Source organism: Pithys albifrons, chromosome 9 (assembly GCF_047495875.1).
Source record: "Pithys albifrons albifrons isolate INPA30051 chromosome 9, PitAlb_v1, whole genome shotgun sequence".
Classification (NCBI taxonomy): Eukaryota; Metazoa; Chordata; class Aves; order Passeriformes; family Thamnophilidae; genus Pithys; species Pithys albifrons.
In genome coordinates, this window is record NC_092466.1 from 6,447,634 (window position 1) to 6,463,972 (window position 16,339).

A 16,339-nucleotide genomic window follows, 5' to 3' on the forward strand; every position below is an offset into this window, starting at 1 on the left:
AAATGAGACTGACGTGGTGCTCGGTGATGCTCCGGGTTCCAGTACTTGCAAATCTCTTTTCAGTGCCTGTGTTTGGTTGCTCTGTGAGGTGTAACCATGCAATTGCTCCAATAAACCTGGTACCTCCTGCACCCTGAGTGCTGTGCCCAGCTCTGGGCCCCCAGTTCAGGAGGGACATCGAGGGGCTGGAACGAGTGCAGAGCAGGGCAGTGAGGCTGGAGAAGGGTCTGGAGCACCAATGCTGTGGGGAGCGGCTGCGGGAGCTGCGGGTGCTCAGCCTGAACAGGAGGAGGCTCAGGGGGGACCCTGTCACTCCCCACAGCCCATGGCAGGAGGTGTACCCGGGGCGGGTCGGGCTCTGCCCCCGGGCAACCAGCGACAGGATGAGCTGACACAGCCTCAAGCTGTGCCAGGGGAGGTTTAGGTTGGACATCAAGAAAAATTTCTTCACAAAAAGTGTCATTAGACATTGGAATGGGCTGCCCAGGGCGGCGGAGGCGTCACCGTCCCTGAGGTGTGTAAGGGAAGGCTGGACCTGGCACTCGGTGCCGATGCTGTTCGGTCACAGGTCGAGCTCGGTGACCTCAGAGGTGTTTTCCAGCCTTTTCCAATCAGTTGATGCTGTGACTGTGGCTGTAAAAACCATTAGTGAGCCCCCAGGCCCTCATCAGCCCGAGGTGCCCGCGGGGCCTCGCCCGGCCGTGCCCTCCTCCTCCCGGGGGCACCTCGGGCCGCCGCGGGGGACGCAGCGGGTGGTTCCCTGCAGCCCCGTTCCTGGCTGTGCCTTCCCGCGGGATGGACAGCAGCGATCCATCCTTTCCCAGCCTTTCCCGTCCTTTCCCAGCCTTTCCCGGCCCGGCGGGGATCGCGGCGCGGCGGTTCCAGGCGCGGGCGGAGCGTGCGGCGGACGGACCTGCCCCCCCAGCCCCTTCCGGTGCCGCCGCCACATGGACCCCAACCTGCGGTTCTGGAGGGCGGAGGGGCAGGTGGGGACGGGGGGACAGGAGGGGATGGGGGGGTAAGGGGACAGATGGGGATGGGGGGTACAGGAGGGGATGGGGGGGACAAGTCAGGGATAGGGGAGACAAGTCAGGGATGGGGGGACAGGTGGGGATGTGGGGACAGTGGGGATGGGGGGACAGTGGGGATGGGGGGACGGAGGGGCGGGTGGGGACGGGGGGAACAAGGTGACAGGTGGGGATGGGGGGGACAGGTGGGGATGTGGGGCAGGTCCGGGATGGGGGGGACAAGGGGATAGGTGGGGATGGGAGGACAAGGGACAGGTGGAGATGGGGGGGACAATGGGACCGGTGGGGTTGGGGGGGACAATGGGACCGGTGGGGTTGGGGGCACAGCCCTGGGCTGGGGACAGAGCCCCCGGGCTGTGTGTACATCCCACCCTGTGTGTCCCGGCCGTGTCTCCCTCAGTCCTTCTCCCGGAGGTTGCTGCTCTGGGCGGACGCCCTGGATCCCCTGCTGCTCCTCAAGTCCAGCGTGAGTGCCTTTGCCGGGCGGTCACACGGGGTCACTGCTGAGGGAAAAGGAAATAAATACATGAGGAATGTGCCGGGAATTGTGACGTTCCAGTGCCAGGAGGGCTCCAGGATTGCTGGGGAGGGAGCTTTGTACAAGGACACAGAGGGGTAGGACAAGGGGGAATGGCTCTAAGCGGAGAGAGGGCAGGGTTAGGTTGGATATTAGGAAGGAATTCCTGGCTGGGAGGGTGGGCAGGCCCTGGCACAGGTGCCCAGAGAAGCTGTGGCTGCCCCATCCCTGGGAGTGTCCAAGGCCAGGTTGGATGGGGCTTGGAGCAACCTGGGATAGTGGAAGGTGTCCCTGCCCATGGCTGGGGTGGAAGTGGATGGTCCTTAAGGTCCTTTCCAACCCAAACCATTCCATGATAAATTGAAACATACATGTTTGCATTTCTGTATCTAATTCCATAAGCCAAGGGGCATTTCCAGTCACAGCCATTCCAGCAGCCCTGCCCAGCCCGTGGCTGCTGTGCCAGCAGTGGGATTATCCCAGCTAAGCACAGGAGAGCCCCAGGGACAGGAGGGGCGGAGGAAGCACCAGGGCACACTGTGGGGGACTCGTGGGCAGCTGTGGCAGGTGGGAGAGGACAGGGGTGCTGTCCTGCACCCCAAGCCTCTGCAGGCTGATCCTCATACCCACCCCTGTCCTGCAGCTCATGCTGATGCTCAGGAGGGTCTTTGGTTCTCCTCCAGGTGACAAAACTGAAATGAATCCTCTCCTGAGAGGAGCATGGCAGATTTATAGGCCATTTCTATACCAGAGAGTCATTATTATAATTTTAACATTAATTATTAGAAGTATAGCACTAAACCCATTGTCAGCCATAAGGTGGAGCTTCTAAATTACAGAAACCATCGTGACAAAATTCTGGGAAAGGTGTTTTCCTGTCAATCCACTTCAGTGTAGTTTTGTCAGGAGTAACAGGAAAAGCACAGCACATTGTAGGGGTGTCTGCTGGTTGGTCTGAATGTTCAAGAAACTTGTGTTGATTGATTATTTTATTTCTAAGTGAAAGCTTCATTAAGGCAAAAGAGAGCTGTCAAAACATGTGTACATGAGGTATTTTCTTGTCACTTGCAGAGTTAGGATGTTGTGTCTATCCATCTATCTATATATTTATATATGAAATTAATACATATCTCTGTCTATTCACATGTAAAAATAATACAATTTAGTAAATTTACATAATATATCTGTAAATACCAACAAAAAAGATTATATTACATTCAGGAATTTGGAGATCTGGGATTAGTTCACACCTCCTTGAATTAAAATGCACTGTTGCAAGTAGAGATGTTTCTATTGAAGAAAAATCAAATTATCTCATAAATTCTCCTCAGAGGATCAGATTTTTATGTAGACTGTGGATAATGAGGAGGTTACAGTTTTATTCTCTTTGTTTAAGTGTACATAATTAAAGTCTTCAGCAAAATTCAGAGGAAGAGTGTGTGCAATTCCAATCTTGATCACACATTTGTGAACATGCAGAAACATCTACTGATGCAATGACTTGTTTCTGGTAATTTTAAAAGTCTGGTTTGGAATTTAGCTTTCAAATAGTCCTGCAGGTGCCTGTGGGGGTATCAGGTGCTTTGGCAGCAAATCTTTGAGTTTATCAGCACTCATGGATAATTTTAAGTACAAGTTTAACACTCTTGATTTCTGTGAGGTTTTCATATGCTTAAAGTTCCAGTGCATTTGTGTGATGGATTGAGGGATTGATAGAGGGCCCAAGGGAGCCTGAATAATCTAAAACCTTCTATGACTGAGAATTGACTGTGTTTCTAGATGGGTTCTTGCTTTCACTGCTTAGGTGAGGAACAGGTGCTTTATCAGCTTCTAGGTTTGTGTTTAGAGTGTTTTGTTACTGATATATTGCCCTTCAGAATATTGAAATCTGAGTTATTTTTTTTGTTTGGTTTGGTTTTTTTCTCAAATACAGAATGAAATAAAAAAAGCCAGGTGGTTAATACAAAACCATGAGAAGACCTCAAGTGAGCCCACACAGAATAATCAGGTATTTTGGAGTGCAGCTGAAGTCTTAACACAAGTGCTTAGGTTTTTAGGCATAATTAAATGTGTTTTTGTTTTAATAAATATTCTGTTCTACCATAGTGTTGCTTTGGTGCTGTTACACAGCACTCCTTATATCCACCAAGGAGTACAGGGAGAGAAATTTTATGTGAGAAATAATTAAAGGGATGTATAAATCTGTAGCACTTCATATAAAAGCAAATTATTAGAAAAAGAAATGTAGTAAATTTACAAAGAAGATTTTATGCAGTCTCTTCTGAAATTTGATTACTAACCTAATTTTCAAATTGTTTAGACAAGACAAGCCTTCTTGCTAAGCCTGGTAAGTTTACAAAATATTTAGAAACTCTTTTTCCCTTATTCAGGTATGGCAAAGTTGTTCTAATTTGCTTTTTCATTTTTTTGCCTCTTTTTTTTTTGAAGTCCAGTGTACATCCTGATACAGAGAAGATAATTCCTGTTTTGTTTAGACCTCCAGGTAAGTTCCCTTAAATGAAGTTTTGTGAGTGACTGAAGCATCAAGGGGGAATAGCTCATAGCAAACAGCTGCTGTGATACTACAGAGATGCTCTTTTCCATATAGAAAAGCAAGTAGACTTTTATTTCTGTTAGTTCCATTGCCACATCTGCTGAAGATTTATTTATTCTTATGTTCATCTTGAGGAATTTTTCTCCCAGTTTATCTGCTCATCTAGATGGAAACAGTGTGACCAGTCTCTGTTTCATGTCAGGAAGGAGTTCCCAAATCCCTCCACATATAACAGTCTACTGTAACTGAGTTTTCACTTGAGGGCTGTGGCTACTGGATGACTTTGCTGTGGGGGCAGATAAACTGTGCTTGGGGTTTTTAGGGAGCCAAGGCAGCACAGGTTGTTAATCAGATACAGCCATTCTTAGGCTATTTACTCATTATCTCCCCTATTTACTCATTATCTCGTATAACCACTCACAGCTGTGGCAGCCTTTGTGGCCACCTCTCTTTGAGCAGGGAGTGCAATTTCTGTTCAGTTATTTAGTTCCCAAGTAGCCATGAAATGGAGCTCATGGGGGCTCCTTTTGGCTATAAGATGTGAGCAGGTATTGTGGCTTCCTGAATGAGACAGAAAGACCAGTGGGATCCTGTCCTGTATCAAAAATAGCATGGCCAGCAGGCCCAGGGCAGTGACCCTTCCCCTGTACTCTGCGTTGGTGAGGCCACACCTTGAGTGTTGTGTTCAGTTCTGGGCCCCTCAGTTCAGGAAAGAGATTGAGGGGCTGGAGCGGGGCCAGAGAAGAGCAATGAGGCTGGAGAAGGGACTGGAGCACAAGTGCTGTGGGGAGAGGCTGAGGGAGCTGGGGGTGTTTAGCCTGGAGCAGAGGAGGCTCAGAGGTGACCTCAGCACTGTCTAGAACTACCTGAAGGGAAGTTCTAGCCAGATGGGGGTTGGTCTCTTCTCCCAGGCACTCAGCAATAGGACAAGGGGGCACAGGCTCAAGCTCTGCCAGGGAAAATTTAAGTTAGAGATCAGAAAAAATTCTTTCCAGAGAGAGTAATCAGGCATTGGAATGGGCTGCCCAGAGAGGGGGTGGATTCCCCATCCCTGGAGGTTTTTAAACTGAGATTGGACATGGCACTGAGTGCCATGATCTGGTAAAGGGACTGGAGTTGGACCAAGGGTTGGACTTGATGATCTCAGAGGGCTTTTCCACCAATCGATTCTATGAAGTTAGGACTCAAGTTCATGGTGATAGTGAGGTTTGTGGACAGTGTTTTACTTAGAGTTGAAACTAGAGGAGGAAGTTTGGGAATTTTCTGCTCAGAATCACCCATCTAGGCTCACAGCAGTTATTTTTACTGAAATAAAGTTTTCTTTCTTTTCAGCTTTCATGCCCTTAACTCTTCCATGGGTGAGTAATTGGGGCAGATGTCAGTGTGCATCCAATCCAGCAAGGCTTGTGTTTTTCTATAGCCAGGAGTTGGAGGGAGGGAGTAGAGGGTTTTGGGCTGCTTCATTGTGCTTTCAGCACAAACTGTTTAAAAGACATCTGTTTTATGGGAAGTGCTGTGTAACCTGGAAATCAAGCCTTTAAAGACTCCTCCTTGGAAGTCCAAACCTGTGAGCTCCCTTCCTTCAGCAATAGTCCCAGAGATTGTTAATAGTGAAGGTCAACTTCTTGATGAAAGGTGAAACCACCCAGCATTGAGAGCAAGTCCTGGTTTTGGTCTGTTTAACCTCAAAAATCCAGAGCCTTGTGTTCTGTGTTTCAGGCCCAGACTATGAGTTTTTTCTTATGTAGATTGTGCATTTTTAAGTAGGAAATGGTGTTGTCTGTAAATTACCAAAGATGTAAAAATAAACTCTTGTTACCTTGCTCAAAAATTGCACCATTTTGTTTTATAAAATGTGTAGCTGTAATTATATGTATGTTTATTCATTTAGATGCCTTTGGGTTTGGACTATGACATACATCCTGAGATATGTCATTCCATACAGAGATTACAGCATGAACTTACATGGTGCTGCTAGGAAGTATAATGAAAGTCTTGATGGCTGTTAAATTCATTAAGAGCAATATTAAAATTAACAGAAATTCTTCATTTTGATATTTACAGCTTAATGCTTCTTCATAGATGTGGTTGGATTCAGTGCTGGCACTAATAATAAAGATAGTTCATACGCTAATATTTAATGAATTACTGATGCTCCCCTGAGGCTCTGGAGAGTCTCTGCGTTCCTCTTATTCAGTATTTGATTTATCTTGAGCGACTCTGTTCTTTGTGAGCTCTCCACACCTTGGGCTTGGTAGGTCAGAACTCAAGAAAGGCTGTAGTTTATTAAAACTGAGGTTCTTATTCACTGTCTGAATTTGAGGAGGAGTTGCAAAGTAACTGCTAAAATCTTTGATCTTAGATCAGTTAGATCTAGTATTTATAGTCCCACCAGAGTCAATCTGACCCTTTCTCATTCATTTAACTATGCTTTTATTACCTGAGTTATTTTATTTGCCTCTGTTTAAGCATCACAGGTATAAATGCATTTTTTATTTTGGGCAAGAAAGCATCTTGCTCAAATAATCTTGCACATAGCATTTAACACCTGTGTCTCTGTGTTTTATGTTGGATAGCAGAAGTGAGCACATCACTTCTGTAGCAAGAAAACAGCCTAAAATCAAAGCAAATGGCTTTGGGCACTATCTGGAACCTTTGACTCTGCTGCCTGTAGAACCACAACAGTTACCATGGTGCTTCTGCACCAAAACCTTCTACACTCATCAAACCTAATTTTCTTGTGGGGTTTTCCTCTTAGGTCATTGTTTCATCTCTTCAGCACCAGGCAAAGTCAACCTTTTTTTTTCAGGTAATTGCCTCTTTCTTTCTACTTTTACAGGTCTTCTAGTCTCAGTCCTGAATTCATTTTTGCTTATAACCTCTTGTTTCTGCAGTTTGTGTTTCACACATACACCACAGCATTCACCCTGGTCAATGGAAATGGAACCCCAAAGGCTGAGGTATGTATTGATTTTTGTTTTTGAAATTGCACAAGACCATTTTGTACTTGATTTACAAGTGTCTTGCAAATGTACTAATGCAGTGTGTTTCTTCTGCCCTCCTTAGGAGTACTCGGTTAAAGAAAAGCAGATCTTCTATGGCTTGGGAGCCATCTCCTATGCAGCCTGTGTTGGGGTATGTATTTGCTCAATGATTGCTTTCCTAATAAGCTCTTCTGAGAAGGCGGCACTGAGATAATCACACTGCCAGATACCCTTCAGGATTGTGCTCTGATGCTCTACTCTGACGTCTTGCCACAGAACTGTTCAGAATAAGAATTTTTTCTGACCATCTGTCAGCCAAGATCTTGACTGGCTTTCTCTGATGCTTCCTTGTATGTCACTTCCTTTATTATTCTGCAAGCTTAGCAAACAGGCAGTGAGAGGAACTGGCCAGGGTTTACAAACACAATGTAAGCCACTGGGTGGTTGTAGTTGATTTTTGATGTGGTGGAAGTGATCTGTCATCCCAGGAACAGCATAGCCATGAAAATCCTGCACTGGCTGCAGGTAAATTAGCCTTTCAGGATAGGTATGTAGCAGTGGGCTACCTAAATAACACTGTGCTCTCTGCCAGAATAGAAATCTGTAGTTTCTGGAGTTTGCTACATCACAGTGAACTCTGGTATCCTCATGACACACATAACAGGTGTAGATGCCCCTATACTGCCTCTCCTCACTCTCCACACAAAGCAGTGATTTTCATAAGCTTTCTGGCAGCAAAACGCAACTATTTGTGCTTCTGGTAGAGGAACTTTCACCTCTGCCCAATGGGCAAAACTGTTGGGCCAGCAGTGCTGAGGGTCACAGAGGTCTGGGAAGGCAACTTTGCCCTGGGTGACGGTGGGAGTTCTTCCCTTCGTCCTCTGAGGGTCAGCTGGTGTCCTGGCCATTCATTCATAAATGAAACTTCCTGCAAGTGTATTATAGGAGTATAGAATTGGGCTGAAAATGCAAAGAATCGGGAAAAATGCAAAAGTAAACCCGATTTCCTGTTTGGAGGAGAGAGCAGTATGTGACACAAAGCAGTTGGACAAATGTCCAAAGAGTATTAGGCAGAGGTAATTGTTTTCTTTTTTCTGTCTGGGTATTCACATTGCTGCTGTCCTCTACATGACAATGTTTAAGGCTTTTTTCATCATAATATTTTGTATTCTGGTTTAAAAGAGTGATCACAAGCAGCTGTAGTAACTAGAGAACATATGTGTTTTTTCAGAATGATAAATGAAGGCATTTGTTTATTTTCATAGATGGTAACTATGAACTAAGTAGCAGATTTATTTTCCTAACCTGTTGCACATACTGAAGTGCTGCACTTTTTTAGTAAAGGTGCCTGTTTCCTCCCAACGCCTTAGGCTCTCCCTCTTATCTTCATGAATCGTTACACGTTGAAGGGTCCATTAACACAGCTAATCGTCAGAAAACTTCTGCCTGCTCCTCTGCTTGGTGAGTAGAAAGAAACTGCATTGTGCAGCTGCTCTGAGGGCCATTTGCCATCTAACTGTAGAGTTTTCTTGCCTTTGAACAGGTATGGTCTTGCTGTTTCTTCCCTGGCTGCCTTTGCTGGGCCCCCTCCTTTGAACAGTGTAGCTGCCCTCATTTGATTCCTGCTGGTTTCAGTTTCAGAGCTGCAAAGCACTCTCATGACCTTCGTACATGGGACATGCTACTATTTCTCCAGAGATATCCAGGGATGCAGTTGGCATTTTTCTTTGGCTTGCACATAGCCCTGGAACCATCAGGAGGGTGGTAGCTGTGGCACTGACGTGGCCTGGTGTGGCACATCCCTGGCACCAGAGTGCGACATAGCCCTGGGCGTGCACGGGGAGAGTTCCTGACTCGGGCTGGGGCTGCAAAACTGCTGGGAATGAAGAAAGTGAGAGTTGTTTCAGCAGAATATTCTTAACTGTGCAAAGAAGTGGCTCTCAGTTCATTACTGGAACAACTCTACTGCTGTGGTGAAGTTGCACCAGGACAAGCTTAACTATTTAATGTCATTACCTGTATTTCTGTTGACATTAAAGAAATTTTGGCCATTCTTAGGGGGAAATTGGTGAAATTAAAACACATCATCTCCTCTGTTCTAAGTTATGCTCAATGTCTACCCAGATTTTTCCAAGGATCTTCATTAGAGGTTTCTGACTTGTTTCCCTTGGAGTAGATGTTAAATGTGCCTCCATTTTCTTAAATGTAGAGAGAGGCCTGAGGGTAATTGATTAAAGTTAGTCCAACATTTAAAAAAGTGTCCTCTCTTACACTGAAGTCCTTATTGAACAGCTCTGTCAAAAACTAATAAAAAGAGAAATCTATTACTTCAGGCATGGTCAGTTTGCCAGTCTATGCCCTGTTGTGCCTGGACCTTGATCTAGGAAAGAGGAAGAAGCAAACCAGTTAGATGAGTGACTCCCATTTGATGGGGCCTTTATAAGTGCTGGTGGTTTAGTCTTGTGTTTTTGCTGGATGGATGTTTTCAGTACTTTGTAGTGCTGGGTCTGGAGGAGACTGAAACATTCTCATCTAGGAGCTGGCTGAAGCACTGGCACCAGGGACAGAGACCCAGCTGGGCAGACAAGAGCCACAGTGGCACATATTAGAGCCAGTGTTCCCCAGGCACCCTCCCTTCCAGTTCAGGGATGCAGCCTGTACTGAAAGCCTGTCTTTTCCTCTGTCCTGGATCCTGTGCTGACCAAGACAAAATCTACCCACAATAGAAATCCCTCTGCATGGAGTACTTGTGGTTTGAGCTGGATGGCAGTGGTTTGAACTCTGAATCCAGAATGACAAAGCACCTTTTAGGATTGGGGCCTTACAATCTCGCTCAAGCTTCTGAAAAAAGATTAAGATCCCAAGTAGATTTTTACTGGGCAGTCCCTTCTTAAGCTGCCAGGTTATTCAGTTGTGAACAGTTAAACTAGACATGTAAAATGCACATAATTATGAGTGTTACTGTCAAGAAAGTCCTTCTGGATCTTTTAAAGCAAAATCCTTTTTAACCTGCAGGTGTGACAAGTGCATTTACTGCAGTGATGGTGAGAAGCCCAGAATTTGAGAATGGAATACAAGTGATGGACAGGAATGGCAATGTTGTAGGAGTGTCACGGAATGCTGGTGAGAAGGTAGGCAAGGGGGCAGAAGGCTCCCTTGGCTTGGCTTTTATTGCCTGCTGAGAATGGAATGTGATGCTGAGAGTTCATAGAGTTGGATATATTGAAATGAGGAATCTAACATCAGGTGCTGAATCTTTGGACAGGCATGGATGTCTGGAACCAGGTTCCACAACCTTTGTGTTTTCAAGGGTTAGCAGCCTCCCCAATATACTGAGTGCCAGAGTTGAGCCACATTGATGCTGGTACAGGCATTTTTGCTTTCCCTGGACACCTCAGGAGACAAGACTCTTGGATCTTCTTTTAATGGGACATGTCAGAGAAAAGCCCTGTATTGTGCATATCATGTGCACCTATAGTGGGAATAAAGGCTGTGTCTCCCATAGGGCTGTGCCTTGATCTGCACTGTGGTACTGCATTTGATCCTTGGGCTGCAGTTGCTGACTCTGTATTTGCTCCTTGCTTTGCCCATCAACATCCAGTGCAGAGTCTGGCAGAGAAACCAAAGCAAGGAAACATGTTTTATATGCTATCAGTGACCCTCCTTTTCTTTATGCTGCTTTCCAGAGGGGAGGAAATAACTGGATGAGCATAAAGATTTGTGGACAGCTGGAGAGAGAACTTCAGATTTGACACAGGCTAGTTTAGGATGCCCAGAAGGTATAACCAACTCTATAAAGTTCAGCACAACTTAAAAAAAGCAAGTCTCAGAAAAATTATCATGGCAAGAAAACTCATTATGGCATGAATAGTTTCACCTCCCTTTTAAGGTATTTTTTTAGTCATAAGTGGAGTATTTGCCACTTAGCTTCCATTTAAGGAAGAATTCCTCTAATAAATATTTTTATCCCTCATTTACCTATTGCTTGAGACTCTAAGGTATTAGGTACAAGAGTGCTCACAGAAGCAGGCAGTGTTTGAAGCTGCACAGAGCACTGCTTTAACAATGTTTGTTTTTCTCTCTCCCTGAAGGCTGTTAGGGAAACAGCATTGTCCAGAGCAGTCTTGTTTGGGACTACATTCTTTGTGCCAGAACTGCTTATGCACTTTGTGCAAAGGTAAGAGTCAGCTGCAGAAGGGCTGGGGGTGCCTGCTCAGTTTTCTCTTGGGTTTGCGGTATTACTGTATGCCCTGGTAGAAGTGATTATTTGGGAAGTTGCTGTTCAGCTACTGGGATTCTTTTAGATCAGTAAGGGAATCTGGTTATGTTTGCATCTGTGCTTTGAGGGTTTGCAGGAGGTGGTGTCAGACTGTCAGGTTTCCCTCTCTGCTCCCATGCAGGAAACATGTTTGTGCTCTCCTGACAGGCTGTTTCCCAGCACATACATACCCTCACTTGGTCTGAGTCCCAGTGTCTGTGTCAAGGTTGTTCCCGGCACTCAGATTTCTATTTTTGAAGAGGTCACGTGGCACTTGAATTGGCAACTAAAGCTGGACCCCAACTTCCAAATTGTTTGCAGTAGGTTGTAAAACATTCTTGGTTTGCAACATTTTAAACCCCTGTATCATAAGAAGAATACATTGTATGCTTTATGAGAACATTCCTACCCTGCCATGAGATTTTGGTAGTAGTAAATAGTCCAGGTAGGGATCATCTCTGTCATGTAATTTGGTATTGCCTAAATTGATCCCCTCTCCCCTTTTTAACCTTAAGGGACCCCTGTTACCAGAAGACAAATTTTTTAAATATATATCAAGTAATAAATTTTTACACAAAGCAAAGTGGGATTATCCACACGAACTAAATGTGAAAGGAAAGAGGGTAATGCAAAAAAATTCTTAAAGGACTGAGATGCCTCAAAGCACTAATGCACCTTCTCTCCTTTTTTCACCTAGCTATTGTTTATTTTCTTAACCTTGACAATCTGGATTTTGAAAATGCTGCAGCCAAATATAAAACAAAGGAAAAGCACAGAAATTAGGAGTAAGAACATAGGAAATGAAGTAAGGAAATATCCCTAAGCATAGGTTATTACTACTTTCAGTGCAATTTCAACCAGTGAAATAGTGGCTAATGCTCTTTGTCTCACTGTCAGATTATTTTTCAAATCTAAACTGACATCATTTTTCTATGTCTTGGACAGAGCAAAACTGGTAAAAAGTCCTCGTGCTTTGTCTTCAGTGAGGCTATTTCTGATTACATCAGTCCTAACAGGGATGGTACCAGTCTCACTTAGTATGTTCCCACAGTGTGGGCAGGTAAGTCTTTGGTTCAGGATTGTTGTGATACTAAATAGTCTTTCCAGAACTGTGGCCAACCTGAAGGCCACATATGAAAAAAATCGACAGGATTAATAGGGTAAATGGGGCAGCAAAGAGGCTGCTTGTGAAGGCCCATGAACTAGGCAGAGGCTCACAGAATTGTCTAGGTCTGTGTTGCATTGTGTAATTTATATTTACTTTTCAGTGTAGATTTATCAGACTTTCAAAGCAGTCTGAAGCAAGCAAGGTCAGGAGAACTGTCATGAAGATTTAAGCCAAGGCTCTTCCAGCACTGTGTTCAGTTCTGCAGGAGAAAGGAAGGATTAGATGAGAATTTTTTCTTTCATGCAAAGTCAGTATGAACTCTTTGGAGAGGTAAATTCACTCACATGTGACATCTCTTTACTCTGCCTTGCTCAAATGGGAAGTGTAATCTGTTCCTTGGGAAAGAACACTTTCCTGCAGGTTTTAAGTGGAGGATGTAGTCCTTGGACTTTGGAGAACAAATGAGAGAGAAGCCTGGGGTTCCTTTCTGTATTTATTTCCTTCCTCTTATCAACACTGTGTGAATATTCTCAGAAAATCAGACTGAGCTCTTGCAGTTTTCAATGGTTTCTTTTATTTGCCTGAACTTTCTGGCATTTTAATTTCTTTTTTTTAGATGTCTTGGTTTCTTATGACAACAAGGGTAAACTGAACATAAGTGAGGGGACTTGTGAGAAATTATGTACTGACAGTATGGCTGGTTGGTTCCCTTTGGGCTTCCCATTTTCTCAGCCCATGGCAGGAGTTCTGGATGTCACCTAAATATATTTACAGTTGGACTTGATGATCTTAAAGGTCTTTTCCAACCTAAGTAACTCCCTGTTTCTATACTGCATGGAGATAAAATGTTACTGTTCCTAAATACAAAGTATTTCTTCCCTTGTGTACACATGTAGGACATGTTGAAATAAAAAAAAAAGCCCCAAAAGAACAACAACAAAAATCCCTCAACCCCCCAAATAAACAGAGCCCCAAATCCCAAATACTGAATGCAGTATTTGAATTTGTGCAAAGTGCAAAGCAGTAACAAGGACTTAACATGAACTTATCAGGCTATGGTGGTGTTGATTCCCTTTTTCTGTATGTTGCAGATAAAGCGAGAGGACCTTGAGCCGGAGATTCTGTCATCTACAGAAGAAACAGAGTTCTTCTACAACAGGGGGATTTAGAGATTGCCTTTGATTTATAAACATGTCTCTGATTGCAGTGAATTCTGAATGCACCAACAGATTCCACTGGCATTTGAGACTGAATGGTGAATCTGTGGTGCTGTACATACCAGACGTGGTGTGGCCTGTGAACAGGCAGGACTTGGCAGCAGGACTTTGCAAGCCCCAGCCTGGGGGGGAAAACACACACATGCCAAAAATGGCATTTGTACCAGAAAGCACTGTAACAGTGTTTGTGACACCCGAGGAAGCACAGAACGCAGGCTGAGTGGTTCCTTAATTAAAAGACTATTGAGTACACAAGGTTGGTCTGTTGCTGCTGCAGGTTTTGACATTCTGCTTTCCAGGAACACAGCTGGTGAAGACTTTAATATCAGTGGGCATTTGGGTAGAGTCAAGCTGGTTCTTCTCAGAACACTCTGTGTGTTCCAGTGTATTTAACAACACTCTTTACAAGGATGAGACATGAGTGAGGCAGCCCTTAAAGTGATAGGCAAAGCAGCTCTGATGGCAATATAATATTGGCTAAATTTAGTTGTTTAAGAAATGTTTAGGACACGAATGTCAAACTTGACTACCGATAGATTCCTGGCTTTCTTGACATCCTTGAAGAAGTTGTGAGGCCTGATGACCCTTGAGCTTTAACAACCTGTTTTTTTCACACTGAAGCTGTTGGGAAATCCTGTGTCTTTCTGACCTTGTGGACAATGAGGAATTCCCACTTTTGCAGGTTGACAGTGTTTATTCTAACAAAAGAAAGCTCTTTTTCGTATGTGGCATAAGGCTTACCCTGTTGGTCAGTGAAGTGGTGTGTTTTGCTGATCCTACAAAATCATTCAGGGGCCCACAGCTGTCTGGAAATAGCTGCAGAAAGAGCTTTCAATTACCAGATGTAAAAACATGGTAAATACCACATGGAGAAGTGGTTTGCTGATGTGCCACAAAATCTGTCATACCTTCTCCCGAAGGAACAAGGTGGAAAGAAGCTCCATAAGTGTGGCAGGAGACCCTGCAGTGATCTTTGAGCCATTTCTTCTCTGACCCCTGCCTCTCCTTAGGTGAGGTGCTGCTACAGCTCTGCATGACAAGTATGGAGATGCACTAAATAATGTAAAATTTTTTTCTGTGAAAGTGATTATCACAAGTGAAGCCTCCAAACCCTGCCATAATTTAATGTCCTTACAGTGCAATACACGGGTCACTGCTCTCCTGTTGCTGGAGGATGAGAATCCTTTCCACAGTATGAGGGAAGCAATGGTTTCCCAATCCAATCTATCCTACAGGAAGACAGCAGCAGAGAATAAAGTAAGGAAAAATAGCAGGGCTGGTCTGTTGCAGGAAAAGGATTCCTGCTGTGCTTTTGGCACTGAACAAAAGCAGGAAGTTGGGGGTTGAGTTTAGTTTCTTGTGTGAGTTCTGCCTTTTTTGAGCCTTTCTCTAAAAACTTGCTGCAGGGAAAGAGCACAGGGGAGCAACAGCACATCCCAAGGACCTGGAACTTGAGGGGAGCAGCATGGTGTAAGGCTATTCTAGGAAGACCATATGGATACTGCCTGTAAGTTGCCAAACCTAAGAGGGTCAAAGAGTTTGTGCTACTCCAATGGAGGACTGTAGTACATTTTTAAGGGTAAAGGATCATTTCCACCCATTGAAGTCCACAGGGCTCACTTAGCCTTTCCTCTGTGGGTTGTGTTCTTCAGTAAATCCCATCAGGGTCACTGTGTCAGACCATAGGGTCTGCTGAGCCAAATGTCACCTGCCTGTGGCAGGGGGTTGGAACTAGATATCTTTAAGGTCCCTCCCAACCCAAACCATACCGTGTTTCTATCTGTGACAGCAGCCAAAAGGAGGCACAAGATGGCCAGATCACATCAGCCTCAGCTCTCCTGAGCTGGGGGGGACACTGAGGAGGAGGCTTGCCTTGCTCTTTTTAGGTACCACAGGCTCAGGTGGAACAGGCTTAATTCTCAGCCTGACTCTCCCAGTGCAGTGTTTTGTCTCCTTCCAAGACTAATAACAGTGGAGGCACAGCTAAAATCCTACAGTTAAATTCTCTAAGCCCCTGTTTCTCTACTAATCCTATTTCAGTCACATACCAAAGGCAAATGCAGATGGGGTCTAATTCCACTCTCAGTAAACATTAATTAGCACTAGCACCTCTCTCCACATCTTTCCTAAACATAATCTAAGATTGGCTAAAGTAAATGCTAGTTACATGAACCATGGTGGGAACAAGAAAAAAAAACAAAATGTAACACTAGAGCAAAGCCAACAAATGGAAGGTAATATATTGGTGAACTTTGAATTGTCATGGTAACTAGACAAGCTATAAATCCACTGGCACCACACTTGGATGTTTTAAGCAAATTGATGTCATTACAACTCCATGAGTAAGGCTTCTGGAATAGGTCTGGTAACAGTGTCTGTTATTACAGCTGCCCATTCTCAAACTCTACCAGCTTCTTACTGAATACTTGAATTGGAATTTGCCATATTAAACACAGCTCCCTCAGGAATATTAAATATCTCTTTCCTCCATTCTCATAAATGTTTCTGTTGCCCTAACCAGAATTTTCCAGAAGAGGAGGGCAAGCGCCTGCCATTTAAATTGTCAGCCTGGGTGATTCAGCTGCTTCCCAAATCAGGCCAGGGAAAACACATTGCTAAAAAGGCCCTGGCATCCTCAGTCTTGAACTGAAGTCACTGAGACTGGAAATCCCT

At 44.6% G+C, this 16,339-nt stretch overlaps 1 protein-coding gene across 1 annotated transcript; it reads left to right on the forward strand.

Moving 5' to 3' along the window:
- Positions 1-925: 925 nt before the first annotated feature.
- On the forward strand, positions 926-13,931 carry SFXN4 (sideroflexin 4). The gene is made up of 14 exons (XM_071564128.1): positions 926-986; positions 1,429-1,494; positions 3,479-3,553; positions 3,866-3,892; positions 3,994-4,048; positions 5,432-5,457; positions 6,858-6,908; positions 6,994-7,059; positions 7,166-7,234; positions 8,454-8,544; positions 10,099-10,214; positions 11,175-11,260; positions 12,287-12,401; positions 13,541-13,931. The coding sequence occupies exons 1-14, from the start codon at positions 948-950 to the stop codon at positions 13,616-13,618; spliced, it is 960 nt and encodes a 319-aa protein (XP_071420229.1). The 5' UTR covers positions 926-947; the 3' UTR covers positions 13,619-13,931.
- Positions 13,932-16,339: the final 2,408 nt, after the last annotated feature.

Coding starts and splice junctions, on each gene's coding strand:
- SFXN4 (XM_071564128.1), top strand. CDS start 948: ATGGACCCCAACCTGCGGTTCTGGAGGGCGGAGGGGCAG. Junction 3,554..3,865: donor AGCCCACACAGAATAATCAG/GTATTTTGGAGT, acceptor CAAATTGTTTAG/ACAAGACAAGCCTTCTTGCT. Junction 7,235..8,453: donor CCTATGCAGCCTGTGTTGGG/GTATGTATTTGC, acceptor CCAACGCCTTAG/GCTCTCCCTCTTATCTTCAT.